Here is a 22848-nt window from a genome sequence, read left to right on the forward strand (position 1 = left end):
TTTTGTTCCAGCAGTCTGTCAGACCAGCCTACACAATTGTGACAGGCACCATATAAACCTGTGCATTTTGCACTCTCTGTTTGCTCATCCCTTGTAATTCCTGCTAAATATCCCCAATTCCATGGCTGCTGGGTTGTACCAAAAGCTCCCAGGGAAAGCTTGCTGCCTTCAAATATATAAAGATAAATTTTGAATCAGAGGCAAATGCAATTGCTATTATTTCAGCCACACTTGGCATACCTTGCCAAGCCCAGAGATGCAGCATGGCTCACAGGGATCACTGGAGTRCCTGGAAAGCCAGCAGGCCGAGCGCTCACAGAAATTATGGTTGGAAGAAGAATACATATAATTTCCATGCAAGTTTTATACCAATGCAGTACACGAGCCAAAGCACAAACCACCTGCACATCCCACTGCCCTTGGGCATGCCTTGCACTAGGACCAGAAGGATGTGGAACACATTCAGAGATGAGAAGCCATTACTCCTCCCATATGGTTTATTGAGGATCTCAGTTTCCAAAGCAAGAGTAGCAGTGAGGCCCGTTATTCTTTCCAGCATGCAAAAGGCACAAGAAAGTCATCAATGTGATTCTGTGCAAAGTGTCCCAAAGAAAACACACAGCGAGGAAATGACAGAAAAGAGCCCCCGATGGAAGAAAGCCAAAGCGCCTTCAGGAAAGTGCTGAAAAGTTCTGAAAATGGTTGTACTTTTCCAGAGTCCAAATATGCTCAGTTGGTGAAAGATGCTTTGCGAATCTTTGTGAAAGAAAACTCAAGAGACARAGCCAAAAGGCTTAAAACAATAATCTCCTTCATGTGCCAGAATTCAGGATGAAAGTCAAAATGATTTCTCTCAAGAAAAATGTGCGGCAGTTAAAGACAGACATTATATTCTTTAAGAAAAAGCCCACCAAAACCAGACGTAGAAAGTGGATACATTCTAAGAGCAGCTCAATAAAAAATATTCCTTTTAATGAAAACAATTTTTAAAATGGATACTYGAAGAACAGAAATCCACCTTGACTGTGACCAGCTACTGCACCCTGCTCCCAGGAAAGCCTCTGAGCACGACAACACGACGCCTTCTAGAAGAAGAAAATCCCCACTACCTGCATGTGTGAAATGTGGCCAGTGAACAATTTGGAAACACAGATGTACAGGACCAAGTATCCAAGTCCCATTAGTCAACTTGGGTGTCGGGAAGCCTCCTGGGATTCCTGTTTCTCCCACTGGAGCTGGCTGGTGCTGGAGGCAGTGCCACTTCCCGGCGGGCACGGCTGAGCCGSTGAACCCTTGAGCCTCTTGTTGGAGTTGAATACTTAAACCTAAAAAAGGCATTTACAAGTTGACGCTTTTTTTTTGTTGTTGTTGTTGTCTTATTTCCTTGCAGTATAGGTTTCTACTTCTAGACTATGGAATGTTACATTAAACAATATAATTATTCATTATCTTGCTTCAAATTTCATTACAGTTACTGAGGCTTCATCATAAATTTCACACAGCACAGAGACACCAAACTAAACACCAAGCAGTCAGCACTAGATGTATTTTTTCTTTAAGTACCAATAAGCAAAATATCCCATTCCCCCCAGAGATCCCATCAGGAAGGAGGCTCCAAGGAAGGAGGGAGGTTTCCGCTTGACCAGCCTGAAGGCGTTGGGTACCACTGCRGAGAGGAGCGTGGTGTGTATGTCTCCCAAAACTTTCCTGAAGGCGAAGCGTTTCTGTATCCTGTCGAAGAAGGATTGTAGGTTTGGTCTGCTGCCATCTTCCCAGTATTTCTTAGACAGTCCCAGAAACTTGAGGCGATGCAGGGTGGCTCCTAACAAGACATCRGCCAAAGTAAAGACGCATCCGCAGAGCCAAAGTTCACACTTCTGCCCTGGAGAGGGAAGAGACAGAGCAAAGGTGAGAATCCCTTGGGTGGGCACCTAAAGCTTTGCTCAAAAGGCCCACAAAGGCAGGAGTGTTTGTATTAGACTGGGATGTTTTTTCCAAGCTCTTTGATGGGCCAAGAGCTCAGAGCTCATCTCCCAGGTTATGTGATGGAGGGTAAGTGAAAAGCTGGGRAYATGAGATGATCATTTATAGCCCACRTGAATGTAMAAATGAATGTCTGCAAAATGCCTCRACTGCCTCTCCTCCTAGCCAAGAGCAGCAGATGGCATCCTCCTGTACCCAGAAGGTCCCTGGGAATGAGCCCTTTGCCCCCTTGAAGGAAGATGCAGTGTAATGACCCCTTCTTATGCTTCTGTGCTCGGGGAGAGCGGCAGCGTTTGCCCTTGGCTGCACCGGGGGTGTTTCAGGAGTGTCATGTCAACTCGTCCTATTTTAGGGATGTGAGAAATCCTCAGGAATCAAAACCACTTGCTGGATGGCCTGGCTGCTCTCCCTTGTGTGCTCTTGGGGAGGTTCTGCCTTTGTTCTCTCTCCTGTCCCAGGGACCCTCCCCAGGACACCAAAACTGGCAGCACATCTGTGCCCAGAGCCAGGYTTTTAGGGGAGACAGAGCTCAGTGTGAGTCCTGGACAGGAAGAAAGACACTGAAAGGCCCCTTACAATGGGTGATCCTGGAAATAACCCCACCAGAGAGACATCCAAAAATAAACCAAGCTGCTGTTAGGCTGCAAAAAGCCATTTCAGGCCAGGATATTGTTAAGCATTCCCCCAAGGCCCTTTCAATAGGGAGGAGCAGGGCTGGGMTGGAGCTGGGGGAGATGAAAGAAGSTGCAGGTAAAAAACATCAGAAGGGACACAAAAATCCACCCTCAGTCAGCTTTGCTCCAAATCCTGAATTCTGGGGCTCTTCCATTGTCCTGTGGCTTTTATATCAGGAAAGAGAAGAGAGGCCCTGGTACAKCACCCCAGAGCAGGCACTGTGCTGCAGGGCTGCCTGCAGGACCAGGACAGGGCAATTCGGGTAATTAGCAGCCCTCATTTGTAGCTGCTTGGCAGCGGGCCTAATCCTGCTGGAGGCACTGCCCAAGTGGACAGATTGCCTGTGCCTAATTAGTCAATAAATGTTTTCAGTGACTAATGAATGGCGGGGGTGCTGCAGACAGAGCTCCTTGGGTGCGGTGGGGATCTTGTGGGTGCCTCTGCTCAGAGGTGAGGGAAGCAGGGCTGAGGCAGCTCCCTGGTATCCCAGCACTGCTGCAGGTGGAGGACAAAGCTCTTGTGAGGATGGTGACATGAGGACAGAGCTGTGATGTGCTCCTGTCCCCCCAGCTCTGGGCGTGCACCGCTGCAGGGTCCAGATCTGGCTGTGGGGTGCTCTTGCACCCCTTCCCAGCACCCAGAGGGGCAGGAACGCAGGCAAAGGCAGCTCTTCCACTCTGCAGCCCCGAGCCCAGCCGGGATCAGCCTGTCCCCGCTGTGGCCGGGGGTCTCCCCGGTTCATCCAGGCCTCCCGCTCTCCTCCCGCCCGCACCGCCCGAGCCTGGGCTGCGTGGGAGTGGAGTGCTGCACTGCAGCTCCTGGGAACTTGCCAAAGTGGCCATCGTGCCCACTGCTGCCATCCTGACCCGGCCATGGGCGTGGTGTGCGAGTCTGAGCTCCTGGAGCAGAGGGCAGAGGGCAGGAGCAGCCATCCTCTGCCCTGGGCACCTGCCATGTCYTCCCAGGGCACCTCATTAGGCCTCACACCGGTTAATGAGGGTGTTTGAGGAAATTAGGGCGAGGCAGGATGCCCATGTGAACACTTCGGGGCTCTGGTAAAGCCCGATGCCCTGCAGGGTCTGACCCTGGCACCTCCGAGGTGGCCCCGAGTGACGCACGGCTCCCCACGGCCACGGCCGGCCCCGAGGGCAGGGGCAGGAGCGGGACCATCCCAAATTGACCGTGTCTGGCTCTGCTCTGGAGCTGGCACTGTGCTCTGGCAGCTGCCAGCCCTCCCGGGGCCGGGGCTYTGAGCCCTGCCAGCAGCGGGGACGAGAGGAGGGCAGTGTTCATCCAGGGGTGACAGCAGGACAAGCTGTGCCCAGCAGTGCCCGGGCACCCCAGGGCTGTGAGCTGCTCCAGGCAGCCAGCACGGTGTGTTTGGTGTCAGGGGGGCTGCTGTCCCTCTGTCCCACCTGCTGGCGTGTGACGCCGGTTCTGTAAAGGCTCCCAGCCCTCCAGGACCTCTCAGATTGCTGGGTTTCCCTGTCCCTGCCCCACTGGGATGTGCCACAGCCTGGTGATGAGAGGTTTGGCTCCAGCCCATGTCCCCATCCCTGCACTTTCAGCAGCCAGTGCTCCCCATGGTGCCTGGGACCAGCCTGCTCCTTCCTCAGCCAGACAGAGCATCAGTCACTGACAGCCCCTTGCCGGGCTAGAAGGGATCTGCCATCACCCTGTGATGACTTTGGGGCTCCCGAGGAGCACCATGAGGACAGGGGTCCTGCTGTGCCCTGTGGCAAAGGGTGCAGGGGTGGTTTGCCAGAGGTCAGTAAGACCATGGCTGCAGCAACACCAGTGTACCCCAAACCAGGAGAGCCCAGTGGCAGCCCCAGACCCACCAGTGGCTGCTCCACGGGGATTGTTCATCAGGTACAAAACCTTCAGCTGTTCCTGGTGTTGCACCTGAGCCTTGTGTGGCAAAACACCCCATAAACACAGCCTAGTAGTGCCTACCTTGGTACTCCAGTTTCCTTTTCTCCAGCTCGGCCTCAATCTGGTCTAGCACCATCCCTAGTTCTCCAAGGATCTTCTTCAAGTAGTTCACGTTATCGTGCTCCAGGATCTTGGCCTGTGGGGAGAGCAGGATTAGGATGGGGAATGGATGGATGCAGGGACATAAGGCACCAGGAGCCCATGGCTGGTCTGTGGGTCACATCCCCTCAACACCAGAGATGTGTGAGGCTTTGACCCACTCACCATGAGCTTCTTCTGCTTGGAGAGGTAGGGCTCAGACAGCTGGGGCTCCTCTTCATGGTCCAGCTTCATCAGATCTGTGCTGGCGTTAGCCAAGTGTCCTGGGGGAACAGACAGAGGGGCTGGGATGACCTGTGCCTGACAGCAAAGCACCATGCTGCAGTGAAAATATTGCTCTAGCACCAAGAAAGACACCCCAGAGAGCTAAAACAGGCCAAATCCATGGCTTGTGCTGCTGTGCTGCCATGTCTGAGGGCGTGTGGCTCCATCAGCCATCCCATCCCATAGCACAGGGCAGTGCTGGCTCTGAGCTATGGCTGATCCCCCTCCCTGTGACAAGTCCCAGCCTGGGAGTTTTGGGGGAGTTTCAGCTCCTCATTTCCTCTGCTGGAGTCATATTAGAGCTGCTGGGAGTTCAGTCTGTTTCTTACTTTTTAAGAGCAGCCCTGAGCTTGCCCAAACCTGGCTCCTGCCGCTCCATCCCCAGCAGGCTGAGCCTTTGGGATGTCTGAGCTGACTGACCACACCTGGCTGTGTGTTCAAAGAGGGGCTCAGAAGGGGATGCTCCCTCCTGGGTGAAKCTGTCCCACCCTGTCTCAGTGTCCAGGGATGCAATTCCAGGGTGTGGAGCCCATCGTGAGCTCACCCTTCTGCCTCTGTGGGCACAGGGAGGATGGGAAGGGCTCTGTGCAAGGGAGCTAACGGAGAGAAAGGAGCAGAGTGAAAGGAAGAAAAGAACACTAGAGGCAGAGTAACACCTAAGGGATGGCATAAATTACCCAAAGTTGGGCTRATGTCTTCCTGCCAGGGACCATCTGTCTCTCCCTCCTTGTTCCCTCCAACAAGGGAGGTCTTGGCTCTGCCAACGTGCTGGTGCWGGAGGTGCCAGGGCTGGCTGGGGTGAGAGCCAGCAGCAGGCTGTACACTGCTGTAAAATGCTGAAATTCCCTGTTTGCTGCCACGAGCTTGTGCTTGRTAAGGCTGCCAACCAGCTCTCCTGGGGCTGCAACTCAGATGGAAACCTGGATGTCATCCTGATTGCATCCTGCTGCTCTCCTTGGGAGAGCCTGGAACCTTGGTTCACCCTCTCCTTGGGACACAACCACATTGATTTCCCTCGGCACCCACTGCAGCTGAGCCACTGCCTGGGTGCAGAAGATGCTGGGGAGGAAGGACACCACTGCCCCAGGGACCTGCTCATATCCCTCCAATGGCCTGGGGAAATGCCACCAGTGGGGAGGTTTGGACAGGGATGTGTTTAGGGACCTCGGCAGAGTGTTGGGAAGGTGATGTGAAGCAGAAAGGGGCTGAAGCCATCACAGCTCCACCCTTTGGGGAGAGGAAGGGCTCTGGCCTGCGTCAGCCCAAGGTCTGGGGGTGGAGGTGACACTTGGTGACACRGGGAGAACTGTCTGTGACGTGTGCCAGCAGAGGCAGGGCAGACCACACTCAGCTACACCTCAGGGACTGCCTGCTTCTCTTTGTGCACGAGGGCATCCCACCTCAGCAGGACCAGCTGGGACCCAGCAGCCAAAGGGATTGGGGYTGGAACAGTGTTTTCCAAGGGCACTGCTTGGGGCCAGAGCCCACAGGAAGGGAGGGACATGGGGCATGCCAACACCCTCCCGACAAGGTCGCTTTTCTGGCGAGGAGCTCTCTCCAGGAGCAATCCCTGCCGTTGAGTTATATTAAGCATCGTCAATGTTTCATGAGCACTTGAAGGTCAGGTACACAGACTTATGCCGATTCATCCACTGCCTGCAACTCAATCTGGCTGCRCGCTCCCGCCTTTGCCCTTAGAGATTTTGGAGGGAGAGGAGCAAATTCCTGCRCCCCAGAAAGAGCTGGGGAGAAGCGTGCACGGCCCACAGGAGCCCGGACACCCCGGAATACTCTACAGGATGGCTGCAATTCCCAGATCAGCTGTGCTGTGCCATTCCTCAGCCCTGTCCCTGCCTGCTTTGGCAGCAAGGGGAGATGAGCAGGAGCAGGGTGGCCGGCTGGGCTGCGGAGCCACCCGGAGCCCCAAGGAGCTGGGCAGCCCCGCTGGAAAGGCGACGACTTACTGCGGATCTCAGTGGTGGCGTACTTTGGGATCATGGAGTCGGTGGTGAGCTCGGGGTGCAGGATGCAGCCGTGYGTGTAGGCATCCATGGGCAGCGAGTCCAGCAGCTCCCGGTACTGCAGCACCCGCGAGTGCAGCAGGCTGCCCGGCTCCGGGATCAGCTGCGTCACGTTTTCTGCCGGGGCAAAGGGAAAGCTCTTAGTGGGACCCTGAAAGGCTGGAGTGCTCCTTAGTGGCTCGTTGGCCTGCTCTGGACAGAGCAATCCTGCTGAGGTACCCTGAGCAGGGCTGGCTGAGACGGTGCTTTCACTCACATCTGCAGCTCATGCTCTGCCCTGTCCCTGTCCCTGCTGCCCATCCTGGCCAGGAGCGCAGCCAGCCCATGCCCAGGGATGGGCAAACCCTCAGGATCACAGGGACGTGTAGGGACGCCAATACCCAGCCCTGCAGCCCCCGTGGTCCCACGAGTCAGTGTAGCAAGCCCCGAGTTTCCACAGCCTCTGAATTTGTACACTCTCATTTCACATCTCYTAAAATGGGAGAAAAATATTCCTGKTCTGCAGAAAAGAGCAAAAATATGGGGATTTGAGTTTAGGACCTCCTGAGTTACACACCCTTTACTCCAGTGGCAATGAGGTATCTTATTCTCTTGGGCTTCCTTGAAAATCATAAAATGAGCRATCAGAGTAGATGACCAAAGGAGCCCAGAGTATCTTCCCTCCCTGCTCAGCCCATGTCTCAGCTGCAGGAACATCCCTCGCCCTGGCTGGCTCTGGTCCCCCCCACCTTGTTGGGTTTTATTCCCTTTCCATGGATGGAGGTTTGCATTGTGCCTTTTATTACACTTKCAGTTCAAAATACACGACAGGTGACACCACAAGAAGTGAAATGTTGCTCGACTCCCCCAGGAACACCAGGTCCAGTTTCCTATGGGATTATAAATGGGTTCATAAATGTTTACAGTGCTTGCAGGAAGCATTTCACAGGTAATGAGTAAATCTACCCCAAGGACCCTGAATCTGCTGCCCACATGCTGTCTGCAGCGCTGGGCTCTCCACCTGAGTTAGGYCACATTGGCAGAAGGATTTTGTCAGATGTGACCAGAGCAGCCCCTTATTTCAGGGCCTGAAGGGACAGCTCTGCTCTGCCCAGCCCCACTGCCAGTGGGACCCTGCCTTGCCATTATCATGCCTGCTGGTGCCCACAGCCAGGGRTATTTTGGTACCTCCTGTACTGCAAACCTCCTCGCAGCTCTGACCTGGGCTGTCCCTGCTGGAAGGCTCCCCAGAGTTGTTCCCACCGATGGGCATCAGTGTCACTGTCCCCTGAGCAAGGGGAGGTGTTGGTGGCTCCTCCCTGCCCGTGGGCCGCTGGCTGCCAGCGCTGCCTGGGCTCCAGCTCTCCAGGTGGGGATTTTCCACCCAAGAAAAGTGACCAGATGAATGAAACAAYAATAACTGACCTATGGCCTGYRTGCTCCTTCCACAGRGCTCCTGGCCAGCACTGATGGGCCRGCACTRAGRCTGGAAGCAGCACATCCAGAGGGACTGCCCATCCCATAATCAAATTGCGGCATCTGGCCACCAGCCCACGTCCTTCAGCRTGTCCCAGGGTGGTTTTTCAGAGGGATGGTGTTTGACTTGCCTTTGGATGCCACAGCAACCTGCACAGATGGGCTGCTGTTGCATATAGCAGGAGGTGATAGGCTGTGCAAGGGGGTGAAATCCTTGGAGGAACACACTGGCCCAGGGGAAACATTGCCCTGGTTCACTCAAGTGGTTTCTGAGCACTGCTGGGCAGTGGCCTAGTGAGAAGCAGTCTCAAATGTGGATTATTGGCACTATTCACTGCTATTTTGGGGAAAAGAAAAAAACACATTTCTCCACACACCACCATTTACTGATAGCGGACCCTCAGTGTGTGTGAAGCAGCTGAAAAAGGCCATGCTCTCAGCCCAGGAGAAATAACTCAGTAAAAATCCATTTTAAAGGCCTTTCCAAACTCTGCAGATTTCTGCAAGGTGTCTGATTCCCCCTCGAATCAACACTGCCACATCCTGATAATGCTTTTGGCAGCTGCATTGCTGGGTGATGGGATGGAGCAGAGCATGGAGCAGGGAATGATGCTCTGGGCCCTCTTCCCTGGAGCTTCCCCTCTCCATTTCTCAGCAAAAAKGTAAGAAACTGCACCTGGCTGGAAAATCTCAACGACAGGAGATTCCCAGCKCTCGGGCAGCTCTGTGTCCCCCTCCCGCTGGGGACAGCCTGTTGTCACATATGTCAGACCACCTGCCCTTCGCAGAGACCGGGTGAAGCGGTGCAGGGAGCGACACTCCCTGACACCCCTCGGTGCTGGGGCTGCTGCCAGGCAGGRAGCAGCTGCCATTCCCTGGGACCTGCTGCTGGTGTGGGATTCTCTTGATGGAGCCCATCCCTGCTGCCCCAATGTGAGCGAGCGTCCCTGGAGCGGCAGCGGCACCGCGGCGGGGCCGGGAGAGGACAGCAGCTGAGCTGGCAAGGAGCCCTTCGGGAGCTATTTTGAGATGTTTTTGATGTCTCTGTTGCAAGGGGGATGATGGATGCTGTGATGGCACAGCCCGAGCTCCCTGCTCAGCCAGCCCAGCCCCACAGCCCCCAGCACTGGGGAATGGGGTGAGGGGGTGTGAGATGCTGGGGAGAGGCTGCTCACCACAGCACCCGAGCAAAGTTGAGTTTGGGCTCTGTCTCAGCATCCYGGTGTGCCAGGCTCAGCAGGCCACTGCCTGTGGCCCTGCTCCAGGGGGAATATGAGCTTCCCTCCCCTGGCTGTCCCTTCCTCTGGGTTTGTGTCACATCATYGTCCCATGTCCTCAGCACYRCTGGCTGTGTTTGATTTTACASAKGCTGTTTKCTCTGAGGYACAGCAGCACCAGGGACAGCAGGAYCTGTGSCCAGAGGTCCAGGAATCCTTGAGGAAGGGGAGAGAGGGGCAGCAGCACACAGCTTAAACCMACCTTCTGTCAGCAGGGCCCCGTACAGCCCTTTGTACAATTACCCAGGGCCAAAGCAGAGAGGTTGCCAAAGTCAAAAGTGCCCCAGTGGGAGTTCTGGTGAGATGCCACCATGCACCATGGGGACTGAGAGAAATTGTCTGGTTTGGGAGCATGACTTCCAGAATAAATGGGGAACTCTACTACCCCTCAGAGCCCTCCAGCAGGGGATTTCTGCTGGAAATTCTTCAATTTCATGGGAAAACATAGAACTCTGGGGAGGGCTGGTGGCTTGCTGATCTTCTGGGGTGAAGAGGAAACTTCAAAGGCAAAAATGGACTAATTTAGCAAAGAGCACCTGGACTAGACACAAGTTTCCCCCGAGGCACAGCCCAGCCCTGCATTACCTCCCGTGAAGTTCTTCTCCATGTAGTCGATGATCTGGTTGTAGTCGCTGATGATGTTGTCCCTGTGGATGATGACGGGCACCTCCTCGCCCAGGTTGAGCCGCATGAACCAGGGCTCCTTGTGCTCCATCAGGGGCATGCTGACATCCCGCTCCTCGCAGGGCAGCCCCTTCTCGGCGATCACCAACCGCACCTGCGGTGACAAACCGGGGACAAAGGGCTCAGCCTGAGCTACTCCCCAGTCCCCCTGCCCCCTCACACCCCCAGACCCTTCCCTAAGCCCTGAGCACAGTGCTGTGCCAGGATCACACGCCTGCCCTGCGAGAAGCCAAGCAGCTGTTGTAGTGGGACAGCTACAAAATCCAGGCGGCCAAGCAAGGGTTTGTTTTCGCAACAAAAAAGGGATAGCCAAACCCATCCTGTGTTTTCAGGATTGTGGGCCATCCTCTCAGGTCGCTGGTGGCCTGTGTGACAGGCAGAGGAGCTGGAGGGCTGAGAGCCAATCCCTCAGCACTGGGTGGAGGGAGGCAGGAGGTCCCCAGCTGGAGGGGAATGAGTGATAGTGCTGTGGATCCTGCACATCCTGAGGCAGAAAAGGAGGGGGAAGAGGAGGAAGCAGAGGCTGCAGCGATGTTATGCTGTGCACGTGCAGCCAGTGAGTGTGTCTGGCTGAAGGAGACCCTGGMTGCTGACTCAGGTATGTCCCGCTCTCAGGAGCGGACTCTGGCTTTACCAGCACATTTAGAGCAGGGAGAAGGTTCCGTTCCTTCAGGCAGCCCCTGTGACCCCACACAGCATTCCTCCTCCTCCTCCTCCATGCTGACATCAGCTCGAGGGCATCACCCTGCACCTTCACACCTCCTGTGWCAAATCTGCTGCCTCTCCCTTCCCCTGCCCTCCTCCTGCCCGGGGCAGCCAGCAGCACTGCGGGGGTGGCACCCGCACATCTCAGGGCTGGGAAAGCCGAGSCCAGCCTTGCAGAGGGTGGGAGGAGGCAGGAGTGGGGCTGCATGTGGGACACCATCACCATCCCACCCCAACCACAGGGCCCATCCCACTGCTCTGCTCTGCTCTGTGCGTGAGATGGTGTTGAATGTGTACTCAGGGATGGCATTTTAGCTTCTGGGTTATAAAACCCGACTTATGAACTAAGTATGTCAAACACGAAAAAAAAAAAGCCCACAGGGGATGTGAGAAAGCCATGGTTTACAGAACCACTGAATGAGGTAAAAGTACTTGTTTTCATCCAACCAGCAGCAGCTAAAAATACARTTTAACATATATACGCATTTCTGTGAGTACTTCAGAGTTCCCGGGGAATTAGTCATTAATTATTCACAGGGTTGGCAAGTTAATTTTTTCTTTTAAAGTCAAACAAGAGAAAGCCTGGGTCCCTCAACTGCAACTCACTCCTGGCCTTTTCCTCCCAGCTGATAATAAACCTCAGCCAGTGCTACCTGGGGTATCCAGCCCCAAACTCCCTGTGCTGCCTTGTTCTGCTGTCAGGAGCTGAGGCTGAAGGCCTGGCAGGAGGCAGCCCAGGCTCCCCGGGCACCCCAGTGCCTGAGGAAAAGGGGAACCCCTGCCAGCACCCCGAAGAAGGATCCCAGACAGGGGCCATAAAACATTCCTGAACCTCCCCAGCCRCTCTCTACACCAGGGTCATGGGTGTCATCTTGTGTAAAACTCCAGAAATCTCTTTKCAGACCAGGCCAGGTCGTGGTGGGACTCAAAGAGCCCTGTGCCCATGGAGGGTGGTTCCAAGCAGCTCCTGGGACACAGCAGGACAAGCTTTGTCTGGAGCCCACTCCGAGCAAGGCCCCTGTGCACGGGGGCCCTGAGGAGCCCCCATTACTCCCGACCCCGCCATGTCCATCACACCAGCAAGTGCATTTTCCTTGCAAGTGACYCCAAAACAAAGCCTGTCACAGCAGGTGCGGTGGCTCCCTGTGTCCCCTGCTCTGTCCCCTGCCCTGTCTCCTGCCTCGCACAGTGAGCTCGATTGTAGGAAACCCTGCACAAGAAGTGGCTCAACCTCTCCCTCCCCTCTACCGGCGGCCAGACGGGCGAGACAAAAAATAAACCCGAGCGCGGGGTGCTCCGGGGAGCCGGGCACAGCATCCCCGGCAGTGCGGATCCCAGCCCGGCAGTGCCCGGCTGCCCACGGCGGCGGGGCCGACCATGTGCAGCCACCCTGCTGCATCGGGCATCCTCCCTCCTTTGTGTCTGTGCAGGCAGGAACGGGCTCCTCTGCCCCGGCCTTCCCGCGGGGCTGAGCTCGGGGAGGCCCCGGCACCGGGAACTTGGTGCTCCTCCACCCACCCCTCCGAATAGCCCGTGCTCCGTGTGGTGTTCGTGGCTTAGGAATGATGGGGGGTTTGGGGGAGAAGGTTGGGTTTGCTACACGGACGCTGTGCTGCAAAACGAGCATTTACTATTGTCTSGAAAACGGGATTTCTTGCTGGGGCACCCCGGGAATAGAATTTCCAGGGCACTGCTGCAGTGTCAGGGGTGAATCATCGCTGCGTGCTGRGGTCCGGGATGCTCGCCCTGGCACCAGCCCGACTCGGGGCTGCTCTCGCAGCAGCAGGGTGGTCCCGGGGCCCGGCTCTGCCTTTGTCTGCGCTCCCGGCCACGCCAGTGATGGGCTGGGAGCGAGCACAAAGCCAAGGCGGCTCCCGGTGCGAGCCGCGATCCCAGAGCAAAGCAAGATTCGGCTGAGCCCCCCCATCCTCATCCCCATTCCCATCCTTATCCCCATCCTCATCCCTATCCCCATCCCCTTCCCAGGCAGATGCTGTTAAAAGGCACAAAAGGTACACACGCTGCCGCCCTGGCCAGCCCCGGGGCTGAGCCCCTCGCTCTCCCCCGAGCGCATCCATCCTCCCGCGGCAAGGGGATGCCCTGGGAGCTGGAGGTGATGCTCGCCCCGGAGCCCGGCCGAGCGATTGCTTCCTTTACCTTTTGTGAGCTGAAAGACTGGGTCCAGTGGTACAAAACCAATCTGTCCTGGGATTTGAGACCGGGGTCTGTCGGGTCGTGATTTTCCTCCCCTTCCGTGGATTTCCCCGCGTTGTTCTCCAGCGCCGAGATGGGCCACCAGCTGCAGTTGGTGGGAGTAACATTATTGGGAGTCGCCATGACAGCGAGCGAGCGGGAGAGGGACGGGGAGCGAGCGGCGCTAGCCCAGCATCACATGGGCTCCTGCCAGCCCATCACTCCCGGGGCAGCTGCAGCTCCCCGGCCGGGGTGGGCAGCGTGGGGCGATGGGCAGTGCGGGCGGTGGGCGCGGGGTCACGGCTCAGGCTGCTGCCAGCGCCGCCGGGACTGGGGGTGGGCTCGCAGCGCGTCCCCGCTCGTGGCGGGGCTCCCACGGAAACGTGCAGGCATCGCTTCAACACAGGAGTCAGCAGCGGAGGATCCTGCCTGCTGCCTGCCTGCCTGCCAGCTCGCCAATCCGGGGCAGCTCCGACCCCTGCGGCTCCTTAAGAACATTTTTCAGCAGAGATTAAGATGTTTTTTTGGATTGCTTTAGATATGGCGGATGTGTAATAAATAGCCACAGTGATGGACCGTGGCTTTGAAATGCCTAGAAGGCGTCCTGCCTGCCTTGCAACCTTCACGGAAAGAAGCAGCAAGGGCTCTTTAAAGGTATTCAATKATTTTTGGAGAGCACAGATTAATTTCTGCCTATTGGGTGTTATGTAGGGGCAGAGCCCAGGAGCCTTTGCTGCGTACCAGAGCCTGGAGTGCCTGCCCGAACTGGACAAAGCAGGCACAGCTGGGGGGCACTTCTGGAATTAGCAAGGTGTGTCACAATTCCAAACCGGCCAGGAGACTTGGACAGCAGTGGGACTTCTAGAGCGACGCTACACCCCAAACCCTATAAGCCTCACCCAGAGGTTTGCAGGTACAGCTTTGGAGGCAGCTGARTACAGTGACCTGGACATCTGGACTTTTGCTTTATGAGACTTGGCTTTGTCATGCCCCATCTCCTGCAGTCTGGCAGCATGGAGATAATTTGGCACCCTTGGAAGTGTCGCCAGTGCCAGGGGATGAAGCTGGTCCTGTTATAGGGGTTGTAGGAGCAGGTTCTGGAGAGGATGGGGGAGAGGCTCTGTAGGCACAGGGAGCCAGGCTGTGTCTCAGGGCTCTGCAAGGGCTCTCAGTATGAACCACTGGAGCTGTGAGGATGGACACAGGAAGGTTTGGAAGAGCTGGTCTGAGTGGGGAAACTGAGGCACACTTCACCCAGGAGCACTGGAAGGGAGCGGGGCCAAACTGGTACCCAGCTGCATGAATATGGTGCAAGGAGGGTCTGAGAGGTGAAAATGAATGATTTGGTGATGTGATGTCCTGCTCCCGAGGTTGTGCAGGAAGGTGATGAGAGGGGTGAGGCTGGGAAGTGCTGTGCTCTGCCCTGCCTCCTCCCTGTTCTCTCCTCCCCATAGGCAGCAGCTCCCAAAACCATCTCTGACCCCAAGCCCAGATCTTCCCAAGTCCCTGAACTGGCCTCGGGGACACCCACAGGGGCAGCTCTGGCTTGACCTCGGCTTTGGGGCTGCAAACTCGAGGGAAGACTGAGCTTTGAAGAGCWGGCACCGTCAGGCAGCACCACCCTGTCCTCTGCTCCACAGCCTCCCCCGCCTGCCCAAGAATCATTTCTAGGGCTTCTTGCACAGGAAGGGGACGCTGGGGGTGTGGAAAGGCAAGGAGCAGGTTGACCAGACGGCAGCTTTCTCCGGGGATCACTGTCCAGAAGGCCCCATCTAGTGGTACATTTTGTGATGAATTAATGCTGCGCYGTGGGGAGTAAAACACGACAGGTCGGTGCATCCCTCAGCGTCCTGCAGGCRCACGGTGCCTCTGTGGGGGCCTTTTATTTACCTGGGTTTGGCTCGCTCAACTGAGCAAGGCTTGAAGGRCAGGAGGGGGACCAGCCYCCTTCAGGGGTGCCCTGACCTTGTGTGACCTTGAGATCATCCCCAGTTCTTCATCGCAGCCTCGCTGACTGCCCAGGGGTCGGATGGGGCTGCCCCATGGGATGCTGTGCAGCCAGACCCGCTGGCACTGGCACAGCCCTGGCAGAAGGTGCCAGCCGAGCAGGACTGTGGATGCTGGCAGTTTGGAAATCCAGAATCCAGGGGAGGATCTCATCTCCGGGCTGATGGAAAGATTACAGAGATAAGAGAACAGGAAGATGGAGTCAGTCACAGGATTTTGCAGACACAGAAGAACCCTCCCTGTTTTAGGAGAGGGTGGAAAACAGGCTCTAGAAACGGCTCCATTGATTTTTTTTTTCCCAGTGGCCTGATTCAATGTCTGCCAATGCAAAGCTTAGCTCGGATTCGATTTGGCTTCTGTAAGGCAAGAAAGAAATGTCATTGATCCAGGGTGCCTTTCTGCATCCTGCTTCAGCTGAACTAGTCCTGAAACTAGAGACAAAAACTTGTAAAGTGCTGGGAGTGGGGGAAGCCACTGGACAGCACCCAGGTTGGGTCTGCTGAGACGGGGAGTAGAAAGTTGGGATCTGATCAAAGTCCTGGGAGCACTGCAAGCCCACTGGTGCTTTCTCAGAACATTTTAGAGGCATATTCTGCTGCAGATTGACTGGGGATAGATCCTAGAGCATCCACACACAAAAAAAAAATCCCCCAGGCTTGTTGGGGCAGGGACAGCAGCAGCTGGGAGCAGTAAGGCTGCACTCAGCACTGTTTGTACCGGGGCATCTCTGCTCATCAATCAAGTGAAAGGTGCTGTGCAGGCATTCCCAGAGCAGAGGCAGTTTTCCAATAAATCCTGAGGTTTCAGGCAGGCAGMAAGCAGAAGTCACAACATTATCAGAGTGATGTGGATGAGCTGAACTGAGGTTTTGATGGAGACAATAAGTTTGGGCCTGGAGCCTCTCTTAGGGCCCATCACTTCCCCCAGGGGTTGGCTTGTGCTGTGCAAATGTCAGCAGCAATGTTCCAGTACATTTGCTGCAAATCTCACAACTGCAGTCAAGAACCAAAATATTTGCCCTTCCTCTGCTGCAGGCAGCACAAGATGTGCTTAAACACTAGAAAAATGRGGGTTCATGCAGAACACAAAACCTCTGAGTTACTGTCTTTTTTCCCCTTTTCATTCCTCCTCCAGTGGTAGTAACTTCAGTCCTCCACAGGACACGATGGAACTGTGCCCTCAGAACATGCTCTCAGGCTTTTCCCTCCCACACAGCATTCTGGCAACCTGAATTCACTTCTCAGCCCTGTTTCAGGGCATATCTTGGACTAGTTTAAGCTCCACGATTTCCTCAATTCCTYCTCTGTCCCTGGCCACAGCAGGTCCGTGGCACTTTGTCCTGATCCACAGCTGAAAATGTGCCCTTCCAACRCTGCYGATCAGTACTGGGTTTATGTAACACCAGTCCAGACACTTGCTGGGGTTCTGCACGCTTTAATAAAGAGCAGCACAGCAGAAACTGCCCCAAGGTGACCTTGAGCCAGGCTGCCACTCCACATTTCTAGGGAAGGGCCTTGCTGTGCCCCTTCCTAAAGCTCCAGATGCAGAGTGGAGTGGGGACAACCATTACCACGCTTAAATAACCATTTTTGTGCATGTGGAAGAGCTGTGCCTCARTTTCACACACATGGGCTCTGGATCAATGCTGAAGAGGCAGGGAAATTTAAAAGGGGAGAGAGCCTCTGTCTACCAACAATTCCAATGGTTTTGAAGAGGGCAGAGAACCAAAACATGAACAAAAACAGGAGCAGACACCCTCTGTGTAAGCAGAAACACCCATCGAAAAACAGCAGCAGCAAAGATAACTAGTACTAAATATTTATGTTTAAAAGCAAAGTACATATGGTACCAGATTTTCTGTAGGGAGCAAGAAGGCAAAGTAGAGAAAACCCAAAGTGTGTGGGGGTATTGCAGGATAGTGCTGAAGAGGGAGTTGACACGAGAAAATGCAAAAATGAGTTACATTTGAGTACGAACAAACATTGCATACTAAATATCTGCATGAAACTTAAGAGCAAAATTACCATTTTAGTTGTATTTGTATTCGTATTTTAGTTGTTTTCCGATCTATTTGAATTTTACATGCCAACTTCCTGGATTTGTAGTGTAAATTTAAAGGATGGTTAGAATCAAATCTACAGTGATTATCATCGAGAATGTCTGAGCCTTCTCCAGCACAAAATACAAGGCCAACTGTCCACATCTGTTATCGTCTATTTTTACACAACTGCTTGTGACTCCTTGGCTTGCTGACCACTCAGTTTTAAGGGTGTAAGTAAAAATTACAGTGCTTTACCCAGACATGGTTGTTAAGCATGTACAGCTGACACCGAAACCAGAGTTTTGTTAGGGTATAGTTTTTTTTTAATAAAAGTCTAGAGGGGAGATGAGTGTAAGTCAAATTATTCAGACTTTAATTTGCTGGGTTTTGACAAACATTTATTTATGCAAGTCTCAGCAACGAAATCTTTTATTGCAGTATTTTCAACCAGCAGGAATGTCATAGCTCTACAGCACAAAGCCAGGATGATACACACTTCTTGTTCACCCCCTTTCCACACCATTTTCTGTATCAGATGTGCTCAGAAAYATCCTGTATAGATGGTTCCATCCTCTCAAATTCTGAGACTGCACAGCCCAAAAAAAAACTGGTAGCCTGCTGCACTCTCCCCTAAATTATTCCATTTGTAAAGCACAAATAACAAAATATATTTTCACTTCTAAGAGCTTCACTTATCTGCAGAAAAATAGAACTGCTTAAGAGTGAGCGATTTAGGTTAAGGAAGGATCCAAGCACACACCTGCACGTTCTGGACCTCCCAAAAACATTRTGAGGAAGAAGCATTCACAATTTGATCCAAATGAAAAAGGAGCCAGCTAGCGTTCAAGGAAAGGAGATTTATCCTATCCAAAATGCTGAATGCCTTCTCATCCTACTCTCTAGAGAATCCTTCTCTTCTCTAGAGGATCCTTCTCTAGAGAAGGATGAGGAGGATAGAGCTGTAGCTGTGAAACTTCTCCAAGTACTGAGATACATTAAGATTGAACCTTTCAAACACTTCAAAATATCAGAAAAAAATGTAAGTTTTTTGGTTTTGTTTGGTTTTTTCCAAAACACAGTGAAAACAGCATACAGAGCTTCAATATCCACAGCACAAACCAAAAACCAAACAGCTCATTTGATCTAGAGTGCTTTTGTTAAGGTATTCAGAGACTTTAGTGCATTTATTTTAGAACTAAGCTCAGAAACTATATTTAATTTTTCATTTTATTAGAAAACTAAACTGTATGAGGCAAAGAAACATTTAATCMAACACACAACAGTGAAAACATGGCACTGACAAAGCAATTAGCCCAACCATTGTAACAAACTGCTTCAGGATTCTCTATTGCTTACAGTCAAGTATACATCATCTCTGCCATGTGAGACATTTTCTTGGGAATATATAAGTAGTATTCCATGTATCCCGACAGATCTTCAATAGTCACATCATCCACAAAGGCTCGAGCTTGCTCAGAACAAGACCTCAGAGAGCTTGATGAGACTGTGCCACAGGGGGATCTGTTTTGGAGGGAGTGGGCATGGACTCCCAGCACAGCTTTCTCACACTCGGACAGGACGCTGCGCAGGCCGGAGAAGGAATACACCTCCATGGTGCACCACTGCTTGCACTGGCACTTCTGGTCCGTACAAGGGCACTGCCTGCCGTTGCTAAGCATGGATAAGGACTGGAAATCTGAGGTTTGCTTAGAACACAAGCTGTTCTCAAAGGATGAGGAGAGAGTAGGGCAGCTCTCCCCTGGCTTCTGCAAAGGCTCTTCGGCGGTGAAARCTTCCAACGGTTCAGTTCTGTCGTTACTGGCCTCAAGGTGAGAATCCTGCCCGTCCTTCGTACCATGTTCTGCTGGGACAAAAACATCTGWGCTGATGACACCCTTCGAAGTGTCTGCCTGGGTTTTGTGTTTCAGCTGGTTGTTGGCTTTCATGTTGCAATAYGTGAACTTGGGAGGGTGCAGGACCGGAGATTTGGAGCGCCGGCGCCGCGGCACCCGTGCTGATCCTCGGGAAGGCTTCCTCACACACCTGCAGGGTACGACAGGCAAGCAAGTGGGTAACTCCAGAATCTACACCACAGCTCAGTAAGCTCTCAAATGTGGCTAAAAACGTTTAGTAAGATTATTTTTCTTGGAAATACCAGATGACTGGTCACTTACAATCTCTGACAACAACTGTGGAGGATTCCGAAGAAATTCAGATTCCCCCAAAGCAAAGATACATACAAGCAACCCTTATTCAAGGTGCTTTCCCCCAGATCTTCTTATTCAASGTGCTTCCCCCCAAATCTTCTGCCTTAAGCAAATGATACTTTGTCATCCCAAATTGAAATTCTGTAGTGCAGAACCTGGATCAGTTGGAGCTGCTGGCAGTCACACTGAATATCCAGGTACTTCAAAAGAAATAAAAGAACCCAAGAGTGAGGTGAGAGCGGGTTGCAAAGGTTGAAGTCATAGAGAAATATGTGGATGAAATTAGTGGAAAAGTAAGTTTTAGGAACCCTCTTTAAGAAGAAAGACAGTATTGTTTTAAAGACTTTGATTAAATCCCCTTAAAAACAATTTATCAGTTATGGAAACATTTTGTGATGGAGAGAAAATATTTGTTGAAGCATCTAATTAACAGCAACTCGCACTGAAAGAAGCCTGCAACTGCTCAATGTCTGATGTTTTACCCATGCCACGCCTCCCTGGAGCTGACAGTCTGCTGCTTGGCTCCATCCACGGCTGCTCTCGTCGTTGTTCTGAGAATCATCCCATCGCCCACGGACAGAGCTGCAATACATCTGGGTAAAAAGGGAAATGCCACATCACAGAAATGCCTGAACATATGGCTCCAGAGGCCCACATTCAGCCTATGTGCTTTGGATGCTCAGCTAAGCCAGTCAAATTTGCTGCCCTGGCTCCCTCTGCAGTCACTGGGTAGAAACAGGACATTACAGAGATTTATCCGACCCCTCTTACTATACTGGCCTCATCAAGTGGCTAAAGATAGGTGAGATGAAATGAAAGACTGCCAAAATGCCCAGAGGTTGATGTCATGCCCTATTTGTACTAAAATGACATGTTAAAGGAATGTAAACTCAGGTTCCAAACGTTCTTGTCAGACAATAGTCATTAGATTCCTACTCCTCTGAAATGCAAAGTCAGGCACACAGAGCAGCAGGATGAGGGGGAGTCAGTGAAGAAACAGATGAGGTACATCAGACAAGCACAGATAATTGATTTATTTAGTTCTCATTAAATTTTTGAGATAAGCATGGAATGAAAAAACCTGGAGGTTCAGATGACAAACATAAATGCCTGAGCATATGAACCTGTGCATTTATATTCATGATGGCTGCAGGTATGATTTGGAACACAGGGTGGGAAATTTTAAGAAATGAGGCTGAAATTCTAGCAAAGAGTATTTTTGGGCAAATACTCTACCCAAAGTTGATCTTAAGGGATTAGTCACAAGACTTGAGCTGTTCACAACACATGCCTGCAAAACAAGATCTTTATATGCCTAGGATGTCATCAGGAATCAACCAGAAGCCCACACAGTCTGCCAGTGGTACTGCATCAAAAATGGTATRTTTAATAACCATAGTTCCTAGATAGAGAACAGCTATTTTTTTCCACATCRCTCAGAAGACCTCCTGAAGCAGAGGAAGTGAGTAGCAAAGCAAAATRTATTTCCACATGCAGAGGAARTCCTGAATTCATGATGTTGATGGCTGTGGAGATGAATTCACAAGGTAACACTGTCAGCACAAAGTTTTCCTCTTGTGTTTGTGAATTCCCAAAACACTTCCAGTGAACTGTCTCACAGAGTGTTAAGACTGCATAATTTTAATAGCTCTTACACTACACATTATCAACACACCCAGTATCTTATTGAGTAAGTTTCTAGTGTAAGAATGTCTGCAGACATTTCACTCCACAAAACCCCTGAAATCACAACTGCTCAGTGCATATTTAGCCTGACCCTTCCCAGTGACTGGGCTCTCCAGCACACTCTGAGATGTTGGTGCTGCTCTTGCTGCTCTCCAGATGCTTTCCAAGCAATTTTTGTCCACTAAATAAAGGCTGATAATGTGGCTGCAGACACCAGTGTTTACAGGAACAGAACAATTCTGTATCACACCAGGTGATTACAGCTATGACAGTTAAAAGTGTCTGGGTGAGTCTTTTCATACTTCCATACAATCACTGTAATTTCAGTTGGATGTTGCGCCAAAATAGTCTGTAATAAAGTACTGCTTTACCTATTAGACAGTTATAATGACTGCAYTTCATCTGAAGGGATGCAGTTGTCTTCTCCTGGAGAGCAAAGAACCTTTCACCAAATGACTTTTTCTTTTTGAAATGCAAAAAAAAATACAAATATGTAATAAAAACCTGACAAATTAAATTTCCTTTTTTGTTGCTCACTTACCCTGCTGCATCCACTCTCAGCTTTTTGAATGCTGTTTGTAGACTCTCCTCTTCTTCATCTTTAGCTTCCAAGTCCATTGATGTGCTCTCAGTGGGTAACYGACCGTGCCATATAGAATAAACTGAAATACAGAAATTGGGATTTGATGCTGAGCTCTGAACACAGACAGTCTGTACAAAACTGACTGACACTGTGATGGGTGCTCGTTCTTCTGCCCGTGGCTTTTCCCTGTGAACGTCAAAGTCTGAATTTTTCAGAACAAGCACAGCCTGTGTCAAAAATAGCAAAGTGTTTTTTTATCAATGGGAGAACAGCTGATATGGATCCTGGCAACTGGTGTAACTGAGCTGTGAGCAGGACACGTGCAGCAGAGTTTCAGCAAGGTACAGAATCACATGATGGTTTAGGCTGGCAGGGATGCTTGCAGGTCCAGCCCCTCTGTTCAAACAGGGCTACCCCAGGATGATTTCCCAGGACCATGTCCAGGTAGCCTTAGAATAACCCCAAGGAGGGAGACATCGGAGCCTCCCTGGGCAGCGTGTGCTCAGCCACCCTCAAAGAAAAGCGCTTCCAAGCGTTTCAGCTTGTGCCCACGGCCTCTGGTCCGGTACCCGGGCACCGGTGAGCAAAACCTGACTCCCCTATCTGAGCCCCCCACCCTCCAGGCATTTACAGCTTGCCGAGACCCCTCCGGAGCCTTTTCTCCCCGGCAGCAGAGCGGGGGCGGCCGGGCACTGCCCAGCGTGACACCCACACTGCCGCAGCACAGGATACGGGCGAGGGGCCGGGACCAGCACAGGCCTGACCCAGGGCCCCGCTGCCCGTGCCCGCCGGAGGCTCCGCACCCGCGGAAACCCAGCGCCGGCCGCGCTCCGCCACCCGCCCCGGGCCTCCCCTCGCCGCCGCTCCCCCCGGCTCCCTGCAGAGCCCCCCGGCTCCCTGCAGTGCCCCCAGGCCGGTGCCGGGGTCCCGGGGTTCCCGGGGGTCCCGGGGCCATCACTCACCCACCGCCGCCTGCCCGGGGCGCGCAGCACAACAGGACGTGACGTCACGGCCCCGCGGGGGCGCGCCCCGG

The 22848-nt window shown here is 52.8% G+C and overlaps 2 protein-coding genes across 2 annotated transcripts; both read right to left on the reverse strand.

Moving 5' to 3' along the window:
- Positions 1–999: 999 nt before the first annotated feature.
- On the reverse strand, positions 1000–13499 carry GDAP1L1 (ganglioside induced differentiation associated protein 1 like 1). Its single transcript, XM_057365870.1, has 6 exons — positions 13256–13499; positions 10295–10487; positions 6921–7094; positions 4858–4955; positions 4615–4729; positions 1000–1882 (listed from the first exon to the last, which is right to left on the reverse strand). Exons 1-6 carry the CDS (start codon positions 13433–13435, stop codon positions 1539–1541), a joined length of 1104 nt encoding a protein of 367 aa, XP_057221853.1. The 5' UTR covers positions 13436–13499; the 3' UTR covers positions 1000–1538.
- A 4187-nt stretch (positions 13500–17686) lies between these two features.
- Positions 17687–22839, reverse strand: LOC130573505 (oxidative stress-responsive serine-rich protein 1-like). The gene is made up of 4 exons (XM_057365972.1): positions 22778–22839; positions 21774–21894; positions 20029–20139; positions 17687–19382 (listed from the first exon to the last, which is right to left on the reverse strand). Exons 2-4 carry the CDS (start codon positions 21848–21850, stop codon positions 18698–18700), a joined length of 873 nt encoding a protein of 290 aa, XP_057221955.1. The 5' UTR covers positions 21851–21894; positions 22778–22839; the 3' UTR covers positions 17687–18697.
- Between the last annotated feature and the right edge of the window lie 9 nt (positions 22840–22848).

This window comes from Malurus melanocephalus, unplaced genomic scaffold, assembly GCF_030028575.1.
Source record: "Malurus melanocephalus ecotype Western Australia unplaced genomic scaffold, MMel_1.1 scaffold_59, whole genome shotgun sequence".
NCBI classification, from domain to species: Eukaryota; Metazoa; Chordata; class Aves; order Passeriformes; family Maluridae; genus Malurus; species Malurus melanocephalus.